Source organism: Mesoplodon densirostris, chromosome 2, assembly GCF_025265405.1.
Source record: "Mesoplodon densirostris isolate mMesDen1 chromosome 2, mMesDen1 primary haplotype, whole genome shotgun sequence".
In the NCBI taxonomy this organism is placed as follows: Eukaryota; Metazoa; Chordata; class Mammalia; order Artiodactyla; family Ziphiidae; genus Mesoplodon; species Mesoplodon densirostris.
In genome coordinates, this window is record NC_082662.1 from 174,395,174 (window position 1) to 174,417,113 (window position 21,940).

At 35.2% G+C, this 21,940-nt stretch overlaps 1 protein-coding gene across 5 annotated transcripts in view; it reads right to left on the reverse strand.

The window, feature by feature from the left end:
- The window catches only part of MARK1 (microtubule affinity regulating kinase 1), a 142,097-nt gene that overhangs the window by 34,835 nt on the left and 85,322 nt on the right, over positions 1-21,940 (reverse strand). For all 5 annotated transcript variants that reach the window (XM_060091423.1, XM_060091420.1, XM_060091421.1 and 2 more), the window contains exons 4-9: positions 15,921-15,969; positions 14,788-14,853; positions 10,841-10,911; positions 5,854-5,910; positions 479-715; positions 272-391 (exon numbers count right to left, since the gene is read on the reverse strand). In XM_060091423.1, the coding sequence (XP_059947406.1) occupies positions 272-391; positions 479-715; positions 5,854-5,910; positions 10,841-10,911; positions 14,788-14,853; positions 15,921-15,948 (579 nt within the window). In that variant the 5' untranslated portion in view covers positions 15,949-15,969. The remainder of the gene's footprint in view (positions 1-271; positions 392-478; positions 716-5,853; positions 5,911-10,840; positions 10,912-14,787; positions 14,854-15,920; positions 15,970-21,940) is intronic.

Sequence of the window (21,940 nt, forward strand, 5' to 3'; positions counted from 1 at the left end):
TAAGTCAATTTTATCCCTATTTTGATGTTGTTTTAATTTAAGACTTCACTGCAGGGCAAAGAAGACATAAGAGTCTTTAGCCAAACCTACTGCACAACATTTGAGTAGTGAAAGCATCATGTGACTTTCTCTAGATCTAAATAAAAGGCAAATAAGATGATTTGGCAATTTTCCTTAAAAAACATGGGGAAAAATTATTGAAATAATGCTCTGTAGTTCCTTGAATATTTTAATTGTTAGACTTTAAATATAGAGTGGAAAAATTACTTACTTCTAAGCTGCCTCTCTTGATTGGATTCAGCACTAATAATTTCTTCAGGAGGTTTTCACAGTCAGTGGACATATAGAAGGGAATACGGTACTTCCCTCGTAAGACTCGCTCCCGCAGTTCCTTACAAGGCAAAAGAAAGCACGTATCACTGGCTTATGAAATCACTGTGCTTGGGGATAGAACACTAATATCAAATTTAGGTGATACCTTTAAATTCTGGCCATCAAAAGGCAAGGAGCCACTGACTAACGTGTAGAGAATGACGCCGAGACTCCACACGTCCACTTCAGGCCCGTCGTACTTCTTCCCTTGGAAAAGCTCAGGAGCAGCGTAAGGCGGGCTTCCACAAAATGTGTCCAACTTGCTCCCGACTGTAAATTCATTACTAAAACCAAAGTCAGCAATTTTAATATTCATATCAGCATCAAGGAGAAGGTTTTCAGCCTAAGAGGAAAATAATAAAAAGGACAATGTAAAGAGCCTACATAAAATAGAACGTTCATTATAATTGTTTCAGATCTCAAGCATCTATTTCTTGTCTCTCATTTTTAAGTGTAACATCAAATTGAGAAGCCCAGTAGAGTACTTCAATGTGTAACTTCTCAGGATTACATTTATATAAAACTGAATTTTAACACTATATAGGAAGGCTCCATTTATATGCATATATGTAACTGTTTAAGAAAGGTTATTTAAAAACCATTTTCTTCCATAGGTCATTTTAAACCTAATTTTTTTCCTCATGGTAAGAAACATCCTGGAATTGCACCTTAATATGACCTATTCTAAAGAATGTAAGTCAACATAACACTAATCCATCTTGGGCTTAAACCAACAAATTTACCCAAATATGCTGTTTTAATAGAGTATCACTGGTTAATGCAAGCCTCAAGCATATATTTAAACTAACTACCAGTCAGGGGTTCTATGACTACTGAATTGATTCCTTGTCCTTTCTTGCAAAATGCATCCTCAACAAAGTTCTCTTCTCAGTAAAAGAAAATAACACAACATAGCCTCCATTAGATCTTATCTGTTTTAAGCCTCTTTTTGCTTTTCTAAAACTAGATTCTCTTCTAGGGGTTTATTATGGTAGAAAGAAGTGACTTCTCCCATGTTTTAAAATGCCGGTTTTCTAAAATCTTCCTAAATCAGAATCATTCAGTGAAAACATTTAAATGTACCTTTTATAAATGCAAGCAATTCAATAAAGGATTTGCTTTTGCACATGTTTTGTTTCAAACTCTGTTACAACTGATAGACTAATGAAATTATAGCTTAGTTTGTAGATGTGTTTTATCAGGTTACAAAAAGGAGTAAAATTTGACTAAAATGAAAATCAGAGTTCTCTATAGTTTATACCACTGGAGGGTCCAACAGTCAGCAGACCCAAGCACTTTGCCCATCATATAGCTCTTCCCTCGCCTACTTCCTTCTTTTCCTTTTTAAAGGAATACTACCTTGGGATATTTGTTTTCATCTTGTTTCAGAAAATACACATCTAACACCCAAAAATATGCAAAAAATGTGATATCACTTATTACATAAATATTATAACAGCACACAGATTTGGGAGATTTATATTAGATCTTAACATTATGGACTGTGTGACAAAACCAGGTTACTTTGATGTTCTGATGTAAGGGCCTGGTCACTGTAAATTTCTGAGGCTGTCTTGGAGCAAGCTAGACTTTTCCCGGTCTCTCTAAAGATGTCTGGATGGATAGCAAAGTGCCCAAGGCTGCCTCAGAAGAGGAGAGCTGGAGAGCGTTTTGAGGTTTCCTCCCAAGAGCATACAGGAAACTCCTAGGTAATGAACATGATTTTTTGCAGATATTTTCCATATAAGAAATTTGATGACAAACTAGGAGTCAAACACACAGGCAGGGAAATAAATAGCCCTCTTCTTTCTCTTTCTTTGAAGCAGTGATTTCCCTTAAAATAGCTGAGGGAGGAAACAGAAATATAAATATTTGGAGCAGGAGAAAATCTGTAAGCTCAGAACAATGGAGCCAAAATACAGGATGAGACTTTCAACAATTGTTTAGGACAATGTATTCAAATATAACACAAACTAGTGCTAGTAATTGACAGAGGCAATGGGAAAAGAAGTTGGAAAAAAACCCCAAAAAAACTCCTAGGTATGGAATATGCAAGTTAACTTTGGAAAAATAGAGAAAAAGGAAAAAAACCCCAACTTTCTTAGACAAGGAATTTTCTACCTTCATTCAAAAAAAAAAAAAAAACCAATCCAACCATTCTTTCTTTCTCTAAATTATTTTATTTTTTTAAATAAAAATTATGTATATTTAAGTTATAACACATGATAATTTGATATACATACAAACAGTGAAATGATTACTTAAGTCAAGCTACATACTTCCTCTCAGTTACCTTTTTTTTTGATAAGTGTGATGGGAACACCTGAAATCCCTCTTAGCAAACTTCCAGTATTCAATACAGTATTATTAACTTTTTAGATTAGACATCAAAATCTCAGGCAACCAAAGCAAAATTAAACAAGTAAGACTACATCAAACTAAAAAGCTTCTGTACAGCAAAGGAAACCATCAACAAAATGAAAAGACAACCTATAGAATGGGAGAAAATACTTGCAAACCACATATCTGATAAGGGGTTAATATTCAAAATATGTAAGGAACTCATGTAACTCAATAACAAAAAAACAAACAACCAGATTAAAAAATAGGCAAAACACCTAAACAGACATCTGATTTCATTTCCCCATGAAATGAATCATGGCTCCCATGTTCACTGCCACAAACATTTCCTGACTATCACACATTTCTTATTCCAAAGTATGCTAGTTTATACTAATCATATGCATTCAATATTCATAAAAACATTTAAAACTTTCCTTATTTCTTTGAACTTTAATGTGAGGATGAACACTGGCTCTTACATCAGACAAATCTGGATTTGTGCCCTGACCCTGCTTCTGATGGAATGGGGCCTCAGGCATTTTTAATTAGGAACAAAGTTCCTCATTTATGTTATTAAAAGAAGCTAATTAATGGAATCAAATCGTCTAGTCTTTAATGCTAGATAACTTCTCATCCACATTTTCTTCATTTCCTCAGTGAAAATACTGCCTTTTAAGAAAACATTCCTGGGCTTCCCTGGTGCGCAGTGGTTAAGAATCCACTTGCCAATGCACGAGACATGGGTTTGAGCCCTGGTTTGGGATGATCTCACATGCCACGGAGCAACTAAGCCCGCGTGCCACAACTACTGAGCCCGCATGCCACAATTACTGAAGGCCACACGCCTAGAGCCTGTGCTCCACAACAAGAGAAGCCACCACAATGAGAAGCCCACGCACCACAACGAAGAGTGGTCCTGCTCGACGCAACTAAAGAAAGCCTGCGTGCAGCAAGGAAGACCCAATGTAGCCAAAAATAAATAAATAAATAACTTTATTTAAAAAAAAAAAGACATTCCTATGATTTATGTCAGAGCATGTTTTGCCTATGTTCTCTTCTAGGAGTTTTATGCCTTATATTTAGGTCTTTAAACCATTTTGAGTTTATTTTTGTGAGGGTGTGAGGGTGTGGTCTAATTTCATTGATTTACATGCAGCTGTCAAGCTTTCCCAACACCACTTGCTAAAGAGACTGTCTTTTCTCCACTGTATATTCTTGCCTCCTTTGTCTTTGTCATAGATTAACTGATTGAAGACATGTGGGCTTATTTCTGGGCTCTCTATTCTTTTTTTTTGGCCATGCACGCAGCTTGTGGGATCTTAGTTCCCAAGCCAGGGATTGAATCTGGGCCCTTGGCAGTGAAGGCGCCGAGTCCTAACCACTGGACCACCAGGAAATTCCCTGGGCTCTCTATTCTGTTCCACTGATCTGTCTGTTTTTACACCAATACTGTTTTGATTACTGTAGCTTTGTAGTACTGTCTGACGTCTGGGAGGGTTATGCCTCCAGTTTTGTTCTTTATCCTCAGGATTGCTTTGGCAATTCTAGGACTTTTGTGGTTCCATATAAATTTTAGGATTATTTGTTCTAGTTCTGTGAAAAATGTCATGGGTATTTCGATAGGGATTACATGAAATTTGTAGATTGCTTTGGGTAGTGTGGCCATTTTAACAATATTAATTCTTCCAATCCAAAAGCATGGGATATCTTTCCATTTCTCTGAATCACCTTCAATTTCCTTTATCAATGTTTTATAGTTTTCAGCGTATAGGTATTTCACCTCCTGGTTAAGTTCATTCCTCAAGGCAAAAGAAATAAAAGCAAAAATAAACAAATGGCACCTAATCAAACTTTATAAAGTTTTTGCGCAGCAAAGGAAACCATCAACAAAATGAAAAGACAACCAAAGGAATAGGAGAAAATACTTGCAAATGATGTGACCAACAAGAGATTAATATTCAAAATACACAAACAGCTCATACGACTCAATATCAAAAAAAAACAAACAAAAAAATGGGCAGAAGACCTAAATAGTCATCTCTACAAAGAAGACATACAGATGGCCAACAGGCACATGAAAAGATGCTCAACATCACTAATTATTAGAGAAATGCAAGTCAAAACCACAATGAGGTATCACCTCACATGGGTCAGAATGGCTATCATCAAAAAGTATACAAATATTAAATGCTGGAAAGGGTGTGGAGAAAAGGGAACCCTTGTGCACTCTTGGTGGGAATGTAAGTTGGTGCAGCCACTATGGAGAAGAACATGGAGATTCCTTAAAAAACTAAAAATAGAGCTACTATATGATCCAACAATCCCACTCCTGGGCATATATCTGGAAAAGACAAAAACTCAATTCAAAAAGATACATGCACCCCAATGTTCATAACAGCACTATTTACAATAGCCAAGACATGGAAACAAACCATGTGCCTATCAACAGATGACTGGCTTAAGAAGTTGTGGGGTGTGTGTGTGTGTGTGTGTGTGTGTGTGTGTGTGTATATACACACAATGGAATATTACTCAGCCATAAAAAAGAATGAAATAATGCCATTTACAGCAACATGGATGGACTAGAGAATATCATACTAAGTGAAGTCAGAAAGAAAAAGACAAATATTATATAATATCATTTATACGTGGAATCTAAAAAATAATACAAATGAATTTATATACAAAACAGAAACAGACTCACAGACATAGAAAACAAACTTATGGTTACCAAAGGGGAAAGGAAGCAGGGGAGGAATAAATTAGGAGTATGGGATTAATAGATACATACTACTTTACAGAAAATAGATAAGCAATAAGGATTTACTATATGGCACAGGGAACTACATTCAATACCTTGTAATAACCTATAATGGAAAATAATCTGAAAAAAATATATATAATTGAATCACTTCACTGTATACCTGAAACTAACATAATACTGTAAACCAACTATACTTCAATTAAAAAAAAAAGAAAGAAAATACTACCTTTTATAAAAAGTTGCTGTGACAATTAAATAAAAACTAATTTCCTTGTACAGTGCCTGGCACAATTAGGCAATCAAAAAGACAGCTCTAAAAGTACCACATATCTGTTAATAATTAAGAAATTTTTGTTATAAAACCAATCACTTACCTTAAGATCACGGTGAACAATGCACTTTTGATGACAATACTGCACAGCAGATACAATCTGAAATAAATATTTGGATAAAAGATTCAAAATTATTACGGTAAAAACATCTCAATTTTTCCCCAATTATCATTCCAATTTAGAGAAATTACTAACTTGGATTTTAAAGTTACATTTAGCAATTTCACTGTTCCTTTATTTCAGAAAACCATATGTATTAAAGTTATGAAATTTTCACTTCTAAATGTGGACAATGTGGAAAAGTAGTATTCTCTTGCTAAAATACACTAAAATATTTGTCAGAGTCCATGAAGATTTCTTTATGGGTTGTTATATTACTGTTTACATGATACAATGTATACACTTTGTAGTTTTGGTCAAATGGTTTATCCCACTGTTGAAATAAGAATTCTGGCACACATGAATCAGCATTCCAAGATAGCTGGCTCAAGTTCAAAATGCAAAACTCTATTTTAGGAATTATATTAAATGTGTTCAAGGCATGTTTCTTCAGGGAGGTCAACTGACTAAGAATTTATCAACAGGGTATTTAGCAATACCTTATTTTTGTCTCTTCATATAGTATAAAGCAAAGGAAAAATTTTTGAGCCTTTAAAGGAAATCTAATTATCAAAAGAAAAGAGGTAAAAATGAAATTTAATCTTAAACTTGCCACTAGTTCAGCTGGGCAAAGCATTCTACCCTTGTAACTAGATTTTGTACACCATCTTAATTTTTAACCATTACATAGGGCTCTTTGGGGATAAGTGCTAAACAGGAAAGAACCCAATGATTTAAGGGCCAAAGATACCAATGAGAAATAGGTTATAAGCAATTCTATGATAGTTATATGCTTTATTACATAAAATACAGAAAAGGAAACAATCTGATAGCAATCAACTAAGAGTTACTTTGTACATATAAGTATATCTGATGTATAGGAGGGCCATTTTAATGCACAGCAGAATATTCAATTCTGTGGATTCAGTTAAACGTAAGTAAACACAGTTTGAATGTTGAATACTGGTTAGGCATTTACAAATGGGGACAGAAATGAAATTTTTTGAAAGTGTAAAGGTGATGTGAAGTATGACCATGCTAATAGGATACTGGTTAGGAAAAAAAAACTTCAAAGTAGTACAAGTGAAACTGATATTTCAGTATTATAAAATTATTTTAATGTATATTAAAATGGTTCAAAGACAGAGAAGACATGAATTCAAAACAAAATCAACACACAGTGAGTAAGATGTAATTCAATTAAATTCATTTTGATTCAACAGTCAGTTTACTGAGTGCCTGCTATGTGCAAGAAAATGTGCTGGTTGCTAGGGGAATACAAAAATGTGTTCATGCACCCTACATGCACGCTGCCTTTCAGGAGCTTACAGTCTGAGTAGGAGGAAAAAAATATGTTTATGAGTAACTATACATACTACAAAGTAGAATCATAGAAGCAGAGGTACAAAGAAGTGAGGGAATCATAAAAGATAAAGAATATTCTCAGTTACTAGGTGATATTTGATCTAAGCCCTCCATGAAGGATAGTAAAATTTCAAAATGTGGATGTTTGGGGATGGGGACGTAGGGGTAAGGTGGTAAAATGCACTGATTTAAAAAAAAATTTTGGCTGCATTGGGTCTTCATTGCTGCGTGCGGACTTTCTCTGGCGAGCAGGGGGGCTACTCTTCATTGCGGTGCGCAGGCTTCTCATTGCGGTGGCTTCTCTTGTTATGGAGCACGGGCTCTAGGCGTGCAGGCTTCAGTAGTTGTGGCACATGGGCTCAGTAGTTGTGGCGCACAGGCTTAATTGCTCCACGGCATGTGGGATCTTCCCGGACCAGGGCTCGAACCTGTGTCCCCTGCATTGGCAGGCTGATTCTCAACCACTGCGCCACCAGGGAAGCCCTGCACTGATGTTGAGGCAACACAATGTATTTGAAAAGTAGGTGGGAAAATGGTAATACTGGGAGTTAGACCCTGATAGACAAGTTGGTAAAAGTCTCTGAATTCCAAACTAAGCAGGTACTACAGAACCATGAACTGTGTTTGAGCAAAACAATTGTGAATGATTATAATCAATTTGAGGTGTAAGTCCTCCAAATACAGCAGAATCCTACAATGAATACATGTAGTATTAGTTTTCTTAAGCAATAAGCTTCAAGATTCTAATATCCAATTTTCACCATGTAATTAAGAGAGACATACATTTGTATGTAAATATTAATACATCTTATTGAACATACTATATAGGCTATAGGATGTTCATACTATAAGGTTATTTTTGTATCATAGATGACAGAACTTTGCTGATAATGATATTATCTTTTTCAAGTCCCCTTCTCTTGATACGGTGAAGAAGGCATGCTACAGATAATGACTTGGTTACCAAACATGCATTTCACATTAGACAAGATAGTTTCTAGGAAAGCAGTTCTATAGGCACTTCTGGAATAAAAATCTCCTGAGTCTTAAAGACTTAAGAAGGGAAAGATAATCTGTAATATCATCACACTTATCTAGTAGCGTACAATTTCTGCCATAAAAGAAGCTCTGGCTTCTGACTCGCTTGCTGCAAGAACCCCCATGCACTAGCCCAAGTTTTACTGCAGTATTCTATGGCCAGACCCTCCCATCTCAAAACATTCTGTACCTCCACAAATAGGATGCAGAAACGTCCCTACAATCCTTTTGTTATGGATCTTGAAAACATGATTGACCATCAGTCCTGCACTGACCCTAAGACCAGACATGTCAATGTTTTGCCATGAGGTGCAACTGTGGGGGGAGGATGCTTTGCAATTATTTATACGTGGGTCAGGAATTCCCAAGCTTTTAAGTAGTAGCCTTGATACTGGAAGGGTTGAATCAATATTATGATTTTTCTTGCAGGCCCTCAAATCTTAACGAAGGCAGAGGCATTGTACGGGCAATGACTGCTAAATTGGTCTTGAACTGTCCTAGTGTCTCTGCTATATTTAATGGTAGGGTCAAGGACATATCCTTACTAACACAGTACACTCCCTTTCACTGTTAAAGTTTTTAAAGTAATTTTATGAAATACAGAGCAAATAAAAATAAAAGTAAATACACATTTATTAGAGTTTTAATTACACCTATAAAGCAAAATAAACTTAGCAAAAATAAATTGAAAAACAAATATAACTTTTTGCCAAATAACTATAAAGTTGTGTGTGTGTCCCTGGTTTTTAAAAATGTGAGTTGGTTACCTATTTAATTTGGGGGGAACACATACAGATAGTAAATACGTTTAATATTTATAATAAATAGATGATTTTTTTAAATTGCCATTGTTTTACATTTTAAATAGCATTCATTTAACACTCAACCTCTGATCTGATTTCAAAGTAATCCAGACTTTATTTTAAAAAAGAGCCAATCAGTAATTATTTGAATCTTTATGAAAATATCTGTGTCCCAGCCTGCTATCCTGCTCTCACCCATCAGTAGAGATGAGTAAGCTCTTTAAAACAGCACCTTCTCTAATTCCATATAGTACCCAGTACAATTTCTGACCACAGTATGTTTTTAATAAATAAATAAAACCAACTGACTAAAAAGAATAAGAGTGAGTAGTGACAGTCCTTAAAATATATATTAAAACCCCAATGGAAATATTTAATGTCAATTGGAATTTTCTTCCTAATAGGCTACTAAAACAAGTGTGACTGAGATGGAAAGAACGATGACATTTAAAGTGATGATTGTAGCTCTTTACTTAAGTAAGCCTGGACTTCCATTCCACGGTAGAAAAGAATTTAACAATATGTAGCTGAATACCATTCAATTTCTCAATGTTGCTTCCTCATTACCAGTTGTCTTTAGATTCAGCTATTTTAAGTCAAATGCTCCTAGGAATCTATCCTAAATATAAGGGCTATGTTTATCTTTGGTCTAAAGTATTTCATGGATATTGTTCCAAAAGGTAATGATTCTGTGAAATATTAATAATAGAGGTTTCACAAAATAAACTCACTCCACGATCGATATGGAGAATGCTATGTCAAAAAAAAGAAAAAAAGTTGAACAGGTTGTTTTCCTCCCATCTTCTTCAGGACTTCTCCAATTGTTTATATGTTAACATATATGTCAAATCTCACAGAGGAAGGTTTCACATCAGTAGTCAGTATTTCCCAATCTTATTGATTACAGGAACCCTTTAACTGTAGAATAATGTTTACAGAAGAGATACTGAACTATTTTTAAATGAATATTTTAAATTCACTTAGGTAAAGTTTGGGATATAGTAAGTTGTCTGTTGAAACTTTACTTCAGTAAATCTTGTAGACAATTTACAATTGATTAATTGTCATTTCTACAGTAATTTATAAAGTATGATAATTTTAAATACTTCATTCCTAAACATTAAAAATAAAATCTTAGATGAACTTAAATTGCTTTTTCTTATTTTATCATTTCTGTAACAAATCATATTCAAGTTGACCTGGAAATATCAATATCTTACCATATTCTTCACACTGGCAAGGTTCCTTCCCTACTTGACTAAATAAAATTGATCAAAGTCTTTAAGTCTACAAAAATATGAGTTCCAAAACTAAGACATCTTTAATTATTTAAAAAATACAAAAACCTCTTTAAACAGTACACATTTATACTGTACACATAAAGCTAATAATATTTGATAATAATTACTGGATAAAGGTTTAAGTATTTACTTTCTATCTCACTCTAGTCTGTATTTCCAAGACTCTCAAAGAGTTATTAATAAGAATCTCACCTATAAACATTTTACTATTTATGATGAACTAGAAATAACCAATGGCAACTATTTTAAATTTAAATTCAGGAAGAACAAATTTCTTTTTCAGTTTTCCATTCTTAAAAAGTATAAGAAAGCAGGAATTTTTCTTTTTAAAGTACCATGTACTCTGAATTCCAGTTTGTGATACTGTCCATTGTACATCACTAAAAATATCAGCAAAACAAAGTTGAAAACTACTTTCCATACCTGCCTAAATTTTGCACGGGCCTCTTTTTCTTTCATTCTTCCATGGGCAACTAAGTAATCAAATACTTCACCTGAATCAGAAAGGTAAAGCAGGCAGTAAAATATACATAGATTTTTCAGTTAACAATATATGCAATGTCAAGTTTTTGCCTTGTTTTTAAAGAAGCTTTTGGCCCACACTTTTCTGATAGTTCTATATAAATCACAACTATTACATGAATAGAAAAAAAGGAAAAAAATACATGTAAAATTGAATATGGGTAGTGGCTTATGATTCAACAAAATTCTTTTAATAAAAAGTCATAAAAAACATAAGAAAACTTACTTTCTGCTTTCAAGTATTATGTAAAAATACAGTCAACTCTTTATTATCCATTCTAATAAAGGGAAGGCACAACATGGGCAATCAAAAATCACATTTGGGTTTGTATTTGGGGTCTACATTTCAAATAAAATAACACAAGTCATATTATGTTGGCTCACTCTCTTAAAGTCTACTAGTCATAGAGTCTTGGTCAAATTCCATCTCTCTACCTCCATCCACACTGATTTCTTTCTTTTCCTTCCTACACTGATTATGCTCATTCTCACAGTACTCATTTCATCTGCGTTGGTATTTAACTACTTATTATACAGAATGAAATCATCCTTGTGTGCATCTCCTATTACCCCAGATGAGCTGCAAACTCCTTGAATGCTGTCATCATACCCATACTTTACCTGTATCCCCATCCGCATGACAGAACACGAAGTGGATAGACAATACATATTTGTTGAAATAATTTAAAGATACTAGAAACCATAAAAATGTTCTAATAGATCTTTTACTTTACATGTCTGTACGTTTTTTTCATTTTCTCTAATCAATAATAATAAAAAAAACAATTAATGTTTAGTTACATTACCAAAAATAAAATATCTCAGTGTATGGGATAAAATTTTTATATCCTTATAATTTGTACCACATAGATATATACATGTATATGAAAAACCCATAAAGTGGCTTAAAGAGTTCTTGTAAAGTACAGCAAAGTGCTTAAAAACTCAGGTTTTAGAATCAGACCAATTTTGGTATTAATCCTTATTTAGCCCTAAGTAGCTATTGGGAGACATTGGGAAGATTTCTTAACTTTGTTTAGACCCTGTTTCTCCCTATTACCTATTTCACATGGGTGTTGTGAGGATTAAATGAAATAATACATGTGCTTAGCACAGTGAGACTGGCATATAGTAAGCACTCAATAAATTATATATTTGTATTTAGGTATACAGATATATTACATATACATATATGCAATATCAATCCTAGGACATAAGTAAAATGTTAAAAATCAAATATGTAATGATGTATGTCAGATGAAACTAATAAATCTACAATGTTAGCACATTATATCAAGCATACTTAAATGATTAAATGGGATGACGAAAACAGAGAAATGAACAGATGCTCTAGTTGACCCATCATAGTAGTTAATTCTAGATATGTGAGTTTAGGCCGGAAAAGATATACGGCAGGAGTTCAAAAATTCGGACTACTCTTAAGTTCTGCCTGAAACGCTCACAACCCCCGGATGTTTACGTGATTCAGTCCTTTACTGATTATATAGTATTTATTTATGATTTGCTTCCCCAACTAGAACGTAATCTTTTTGAGGGCAGGGACCTTGTCTTTGCTCACCCATGTGTTCCTAGCACTTAGAATATCACTTAGTACACAGTAAACATTTAATAAATAATGTCTGCATGAGCAAAAGAACGTATAAACACACTATTCCAAAGTAGTCCTGACGCCTACTTTTAATAGGCTCCTTTGAACGAAACATGGTTCAAAATCATAAAGGAGTTCCCTGCCCTTCTAATCACTGAAGATCTTTTGCCCCATTAGTGAACCAGAATCAATAGATGTACTTCTGGCAAAGATGCAGTTGTCTGACTCAACCCTTGTTCATGCTAGGATTCTCGTGTGCATGTCAGATTCAATCCTAAAATATCTAGAAATTTCAGAGGAAAAATATTAAGCGTTTTATTCTCTAGAGTCACCTTGCCATTTATAGATTAAAAAGGCAAGAGGATGATTCTAGATTTACTGCTACAGAACCAAGATAGTTGTTACAGGATCACTGACTGACAAGACTCAAAGAACACCTATCCCTAGGAATCAGAACTGAGTAAGGGGCCACTGGCTGAGCTCCAGTACACACCTCCCTACACTACACTATACACTTCTGCCCTTCCCAATGCTACTGAAGGAGAGCAGTGAGGGCCCTACGTGCTGCCTATTACTCCAGCCATTGCTCCCCTTCACCAGCACCAATAAAGAGTTGACTGCACTTAGCATTAATCGTTAAAGCAGTACGCACATTAACACAGCCTTGTGGCAGACCTTCATAAAAATAGAATAATGCCCACAGATGTTTAGCTATCTATAATTTCTCATATCAAAACATGTTTAGCCCCACTCTCTAGACTTTAGATTGCTAAAAAAAAAAAAAAAGTCTAACTGGATAAACACTCAGGGTTTCAACAATGATGAACTGATACATAGATCTAACTACAGGATAGAAAAGTAGAGAAAGTTTCATTATGTGGTATTTGTAGGTTCATTAATTTTATTATAGATTAATATTTTATACAAATTTGCATGGCTGTATTAATATTTCTTAAAATCCTATAATAATAAAAAACATTAATGATGTAGGTTTCCAGGTTAAGTAAAAAACCTACAATGAAATATTTTCATGATAAAAAAAGCTATGCAAAAAACTAAATCTTTTAAAACTTTCAATCTACATAAAAAACTGAAAAGGCAACTAAAATCTGTTTAATATTTGTAGTAAATTTTTTTAGAAATCTAAGAGAGGGTATAAAAATACATAGCCTAGATGCTATAGACTAAAATAAATCATCTTTATTCTAGTTACAGAAAATCTGAATCATCACAAAAATCTATACACTTTATTAGCTAAAAGAACTCAAAACTAAATTCAACACTAAGTTTTTCAATTGATTAGCGAAAAAAGGTGATTAGCCAAAGTGGTTTAAATAATTTCTGCTGCCCTCTCTCTTCTTCAATTGCTTAAATTCTCTGAGCCCTTAAAACCTTCAAGTATCCTCATTTTACTTATTAAATGATTTAACTCCATAAATTTTAAACCTATTTCTGAGAAAGTTAAGTCTTATGCCTAAAAGAACAGTGAATCTGAGCCAATGTATCTCTCATTTGAGGGAAAGTATATGGAAATGATTTTCTATTATATATCAGCATTTAAAAATCATTCCTATTTTTGAACACTATATAGTCAGAATATATATTGGGTTGGCCAGAAAGTTCGTTTGGGATTTTCATAACATCTTCCAGAAGAACCTGAATGAACTTTTTGGCCAGCCCAATATTATATTCTACTAGAAATGTATCTTACTATTTCTCTGTCAACTCAGTCTCCTAACTTATAAAATATATAGGTCAATACTCATTTAAATTGAAACATTTTATGGATTTCTTGAAAATGTATGTATATGGAGAATCTGTCATATATGAACAATCAGTGAAATAAACATCTGACCTAGAACATGCTTTTACTATAAACGTTATTAAATACATTCTGAATTTGAGATTTCCTATTAATAGCCAAGAGCTTCTACTACTACTAATATTATTATATATTATATTATTTAGATAAGAATTGAAACATTCATAGATAACAATGCAAATTTAGAGTTTTGAAAAATGTGCCTAAGTAATTTTTAAATAAGCCAAAATCCTACTTTTAAATATAGGATCAATAGGTCTTGAAACTAAACACTGAATTTTCCTTAAGATACCATTTAAAGGCATTTTATGAAACTATAAATTCATTAACATCAAAAAAGACATGAATGTTAATGATTTGTATTAATAATTCTATATGTCTCATCAAAGATAACTTTTCATTCCCTTCCATCCTTACCTCCACTCGCGTATTCCATGACTAAATAGAGGGTCTTCTCTGTTTCAATAACTTCAAACAATTTTACTGAAAAAAGAAATTAGAGATATAACTCTGTGGTTGTGAGCACATATTGGATATGCTTTAAGAAACTTTAAGGTAACACTAAACTAAAGGAAAATTTGAGTATTTACTAAAAATTATTAATTACAATTTAAAGTTTAAAATTTTTCTCAAGGGTTATGACGACTATGGAAGAAAACTATTTACTATGAAGTGATTTGGAACCAATTGCTGGGTCAAAAGAGAGTTAAATTTCTGGGATTAAAAAAATCATTCCTTTTCTAATTAGAATAAGGTAATAAAAAAGAAAATCTTAAAATCAAAATAATAAAATTTTAATTAAAGTTTAAAAAGACACTATTATTATAATGAGCCTATCAAAAAATGTTAAATAATCTTTGGTACAGAAACAAAAAATTTTATAATTATGTGATATTTTAAAAGTTTCTGGTTAAAAAAATACTAAATTATGAGACTTATGTATTGACAAATAGTTGAAATTATACACCACAAGTAACTGCATGAGTGTCTCTAATAAACGTAAGATTTTTTAATGTGCAAGAAACACATGATTCAAAAATAAACAGATTAAAAGAAGAATTGCTTTTTACCTCTTACAATCCAATGACTTTGTATAATATATGTAATCAATAAACTTATTTGTAAATATGGGGGAAAAACAGAACTTACAAAAGTAAATTCACTAAAGCTGAAATCAACTCTACTTTCTTTAAAATTCAAACTAGTTATTTTGCTTATAAACTATGATCAATCCCAAGTGCCTATTATCAAAATATCTGGAATTATTTTCTATAAATACCTAAATGGCATGCAATCTCTATTTAGAGAGATTTAGTAAGGAGATACAAAAATCATTTATATGCTTTAACTCCAAGTCATATATATTATTTTAGTGACAAGCAGAAGACAGCAAGGTAGTAGAAAACTACAATTTGTAGCCTTCAGTTAAGGCTATCTGAGGTTATCACTTTTCCTCATTTTACATAAAACATCCTTAAAATTGTATCCTTTCAAATAGCCTCAAATTAAGGAAAATACTTTATCGTTAATTGTATATATAAATTTCATACCTATGTTAGGGTGATTCAATATCTTCATTATTCGTACTTCCCGAAACAACTGTTAAAGAAAACAACCAAACAATTTTGTTAAAAAAGAACACTCAAGCAGAGAACCAATCAAAACATCTATCTGAAGACATTTATCTGCTTATAAGACACTACAGGATTCTGGTCAAATAAGAGATTTACTTCAGAGTCCCAACTCTAATTTTGCTGAGACTTGGGTCCCAGGACAATTTTAACTAATGAACTCAAATGGTTCTGTGTGTGTGGGTGTTTGTGTGTGTATGTGAATATATCATATACAGTAAAACAAACATTTATTTGAATACTCATTACTAGGAATAAAAGAAAAACACTGTGGGAATGAAACTAAATGATCATTCACATGATTTTTATCCAAAAAAAACCTTCCTTGGGGTTTGGGGGGCCTGACTCTTTAATCACCTCTACTGGTTGATCAGACTATAAGCAATTATTAATAAAGCTGTATAAACCATGTGTAAGTTTCTGTGTGGACATAAGTTTTCAATTCACTTGGGTAAATACCAAGGAGCACGACTGCTGGATGGTATAGTAGAGTATGTTTAGTTTTATAAGAAACCACCAAACTACCTTCCAAAGTGGCTGTACCATTTTGTATTCCCACCAGCAATGAGAGTTCCTGTTGTTCCACATCCTTGTCAGCACTTGGTGTTGTCAGTGTTTTGGATTTTCACCATTCTAACAGGTGTGTAGTGGTATCTCTTTTTTTGTTGTTGTTGTTGTTTTTTAATTTATTTATTTTTGGCTGTGTTGGGTTTTCATTTCTGTGCGAGGGCTTTCTCTAGTTGTGGCAAGCAGGGGCCACTCCTCATCGCGGTGCGCAGGCCTCTCACTATCGCGGCCTCTCTTGTTGCGGAGCACAGGCTCCAGACACAGAGGCTCAGTAGTTGTGGCTCACGGGCCTAGATGCTCTGCGGCATGTGGGATCTTCCCAGACCAGGGCTCGAACCCGTGTCCCCTGCATTAGCAGGCAGACTCTCAACCACTGTGCCACCAGGGGAGCCCCTATCTGTTGTTTTAATTTGCAACTCCTAATAATGTATGGTGTTGATCATCTTTTTATATGCATATCTGCTGTCTATATACTTTCTCTGATGAGACCTCTCTGTTCAGATCATTCGACCATTTCTAAATCAGTTATTCGTTTTCCAAACTCTTTCCAATCCTCAACAATACCAGATGCCAGTGGACAGCAGTAAGCATGGAATACTCATCAAATGCCATGTAGATTCTAGTTAGTGACGTCAGAGAATATGTCCTTCCCATGAGCAGCCCTGGAGGCCCTGGGCAGAGGGAGCCGGAAGTCACATACCCTCACTTCCTCCTCAGGGGTCTCAGAGGGGTAAGGGCCTTGGTGTGAGCTGGGTGGCCTCAGGTCAGCAGAGGGGAGTGTGGAATCTCACTCCTGTGAATATTCAGAGGGAGGATTGAGGGGACCTCCTATACCAAGACAGAGGGGATGCCACCCATACCTGACGTTTCTCACGATTGGCAGCAGGGGCAGAGCTCTGTGGGGTCTTCTGTATGCCTGGTGGGTAGTCCCCTCAGAATGCACTCAGGGTTTTTATCTTGGTTTCTGACACCACCTGGGTCTCCTCACTCTGCTTACCTGATGTGCCCCCTAAAAACAAGGCCCTCACTTCCCTGAGAAAACCAAAGAGGAAGTAAGGGGGCACCTCATCAGGTGACCTCTGCCCACGGACTCCTTGGGCTGACAGTAGAGGTAGACTCTGTGGTTTAGATTTTCAGAGGATCTGTATTTCTGGTTTCAACTTTTTTTTCTTATTATGGCACATTAGCAGATAAAATTCACATATAATATGAGCACATAAAATTTACATATAACTATAAAATCATAACTCACAAATCTGATGATTCTAGGTTCTACTATAAGCAGAATTTTTTTCTCCAGAAAAACAAGTCAAATATTATGTCTGCCTCTTATTTTTCCATGGCTTTCATAAACCCATTTTATAAGCACTGAGTGATAAAACATTCCATTTAAACATTTAAAATATCATTTTGTAAGAAATATACTATTTGTAACTAAAGTAATTTTTTGAAATGTTAAACTTTATTATTTAAAAATATTGACTTTTTTTCCTGAATCTCCACCCTGCACCCCAGGAATGTATTATAAAAAATAAATACAGATAGTCCTTATTTTGGTTTTGCTGTCCTGTATAGATTTTAAAGTTTTTGGACCTATTATTAATATGAGTAGCATTATTGTAAGTTTCATTTGCATTCATTAGTATTATCACTATTATGTATTTCTTTTTTAAAAATTTATTGCAGTATAGTTGATTTACAATGCTGTTAACTTCTGCTGTACAGCAAAGTGATTCAGTTATACATATACACACATTATTTTTCATATTCTGTTCCATTATGGTTTATCACAGGGTGTTGAATATAGTTCCCTGTGCTGTACAGTAGGACCTTGTTGTTTATCCATTCTATAAATAATAATTTGCATCTGCTGATCCCAAACTCCCACTCCATCCCTCCCCCCACCGGCCATCCCCCTTGGCATCCACATTCTGTTCTCTATGTCTGTGAGTCGGTTTCTGTTTCGTAGATAAGTTCCTTTGTGCCATATTTTTAGATTCCACGTATAGGTGATATCATATGGCATTTGTCTTTCTCTTTCTGACTTACTTCACTTAAGTGTGATAATCTCTAGGTCCATCCACGTTGCTACAAATGGCGTTATTTCATTCCTTTTTATGGCTGAGGAGTAGTATTATGTATTTCTAATAGAAAAGTCCCCAATAACAATTTTGTTCTCCTATACTTACATGTAAATGAACTACCTCTGTTTTCTTCATTGAGTGTTGCTTTCATATTAAAATTTTATTTATCTGTTAAGCTGTAAGACGTGACTATACAGTCACAACTCACAAGCACTACAGTACAGAAGCCTTTGTAACTGGCCTCCATGAAACCAACTGTCACTCGGCATTGCCTCTGCAAAACCTGCTGAGCACACGTGTGCACCCTCGATGCTCACTGTTCAAGGTGCTTCCTGTGCTCCTACATTTCCGCGGTTAAGCAGCATGCTTACCAAAGGTTATTTAGATTTCAGACATGTCTGTCAGTTACAGTTGTTACTGCAAACAGATCATTCAACTAATGTATTAGTTTTCTATTGCTAAGTAACAAATTACCACACCCCAGCAACTTCTAACAACACACATTTATTATCTCACTGTTTGTGTGTTTCAGTATTCACTGTGCGATGTGGTCACGGCTTAACTGGGTCCTCTGCTGGGGGTCTCACAAGGCTGCCATTAAGGTGCTGTCCAGGCTGCACTCTCATCTAGAGGCCCGACTAGGGAAGAATCTACTTCCAAGCTAACCCAGGCTGTGGGCAGAATTCATTTCCTTACAGCCCTAGGGCTGAGGACCCTGGCTTATTGCTGGCTCTCCTGGTGTCTGCCCTGACCTCTTAGAGACTGCTCATAGGTCTTGCCAAGTAAGCTTCTCCAACAGAGCAGTTTACTTTATCGAGCCAGCAAGGATAATCTCTAGAGAAAATTGGCTACCAGGACAGTCTTATATAACATAATGTGATCGTGAGAGTGAACTCTCATCACCTTTTCCTAATTCTACTGGTTAGAAACCAGTCACAGATCCTGCTCACACTCAAAGGGAAGTGATTATACAAAGGTGTGAACACCAGAAGGCAAGGATCACTGGGGTTGCCTTAAGGTCTGTCCAACAAGATTAAATTTACATAAACCAATGAAGGACAAGTATGCTGTTTAACAAAACAAACCCAATTGAATGCTTTCTAAATATTAGATAAGAGGTGTTGGGGCTTCCCTGGTGGCGCAGTGGTTGAGAATCTGCCTGCCAATGCAGGGGACAGGGGTTCGAGCCCTGGTCTGGGAAGATCCCACATGCCGCGGAGCAACTAGCCCCGTGAGCCACAAATACTGAGCCTGCGCGTATGGAGCCTGTGCTCCGCAACGAGAGGGTAATCCTGAATTTACTCTTGTTAAATTTTATGACGTTATTGGCCAGTTCAGTAGTTTATTCTTAGAAGCAAACGGGTTGAGACACATCTGATCACTAATTAAAACATACTGGCAGCTCCATGTTTGAGAATAAGTAATCTAAAGCAACGGACAGCTACACATCCTTCAGGCATTCCCCTGTAAACACTGTCTTTTGTTTGTTTACTTGACTGCATGGTGCTGAATTCGTGAATTTAGTCCTTGACTGGAGTCTAGAACGTAGCTCTTCTGTTCTACGGAGAACCGAGATGAGCGGGGGAACAGTGTTAAAATCGTCCTGTGAAAAGTGGGGCACTTAACAAAAGCCGTACCTGAACAGAAGGCCACTCCACTTCCACCTGGAGATGAAGCCAGAGAAATACCACCCCTTTCTCATCAGAAAGGAATTTCTTATTCCAGTTAAAACAATAATATACAATCATCGGGTTCCTACATCTCAATGTCTTGAATACATTGTTCTATCCATAGTTTCCTCTCCTTCAGCATTTAAAAAAAATTTTTTTATTGAGATATAGTTGACTTACAATGTTGTATTAGTTTCAGGTGTACAGCAAAGTGATTCAGTTATACACACACACATACATATATATACACATATATTCTTTTTTAGATTCTTTTCCATTATAGGTTATTACAAGATATTGAGTATAGTTCCCGGTGCTCTACAGTAGGTCCTGGTTGGTTATTTTATCCCTCAGTAGATTTTGACAAGGAGTGAGAAAAAACTATAAAAACAAGCAACGGCATGAATGTGTGTATAAGCTGAGTGTATGCTGGCTAAAAGTGACAAGCAGTTGTGGAAAGAGGAAGAGTGGCTGCCAATGGAAGAAGTGGTGAGGGGGTTTTAAGTGGTATATTGACTCGGGACAATGAAATGCCAGAATCCTGCCCCGTCAATCACCCTTACTCCCAAGGAAACACTTGAACTGTCAGCCAGGTTTGTCATTAACGTTCTAAATCTAGAAAATCGGGGCCAATTGAATAGTATTAGCACGTGGATTCAGTAAAGGGCTATGATGTTTCTTCCTCTTCATGACTCCCCATAACCTCTTCCTAAACTCTAATATCTAGTTGGTTGCACAGAGGAAAGAGACTGGACTAATGTCAAAGTCTTCTGCACTAGCCCACTGAGTCAAAGGGAGCAGAAAAGGGAAGACAGTAAGCTCCTTATACATATTTGGTCTTTTCACCCAGAAGAGACCTTTACCAGCAAGGATGCCAACCTTATCTGTGCTTGCTCTTCCTTAGGAGAGGGGGAAAGAGGTGAGGGGGAAAGGAGAGCTGAACATTTAGACCAAGATAAGAAGTTTACCCTGAGATGGAGAGTTGTTGTAAAAAAAAAAAAAAAAAGTCAATTATTGTATGTATTGTATGTCCAGGCACAAGTAAGGAAAACAGAAGTTTGTGAACATATTAAATAGGCCCACACCACTATCTGAGTTCCTGATTCTAATTTTTAGTCCTATTTTTCTGTTCTCATTTTTAAATTGTGACATCATGATGTTCCTAGCATATCCAAATTTAGTAGGAGGGCTCTGAATTCACTAATGCCTTTCAAACTACTGTTTCAATTTTGCTGTCAGCTGAAAATTAAGGCCAGAGTTTGTTAAGATTCTGTGTTGAATTAAAGAAGTGCGGAGAGAAGGCTTGAGGTGGGTCTTCTATGACTAAATGGCAGGGACTTCACTGTTTGGACTTTGTGACAGCTGTTCTAGTTGTTCAGAGGCCTCTATTGTTTCCTCCTTGGTTCTTGGCTTGGTTCTAGATAACTGAAGTTAGTGAACAATCCTCAATTCTGTGGACGGGTATTTACTTTCCAGTTCAGTCCTTCCTGGTTAGAGCTTAGGGTCGGGATTAGGCAAACTCCATTAGTGTTAATCAATACATATTTGCCTTAATTATTTCTTCTCTCAACTACTCTGTTCCTTCTTAACTCTTCCATTCCTTCTCCCTATTGTTACT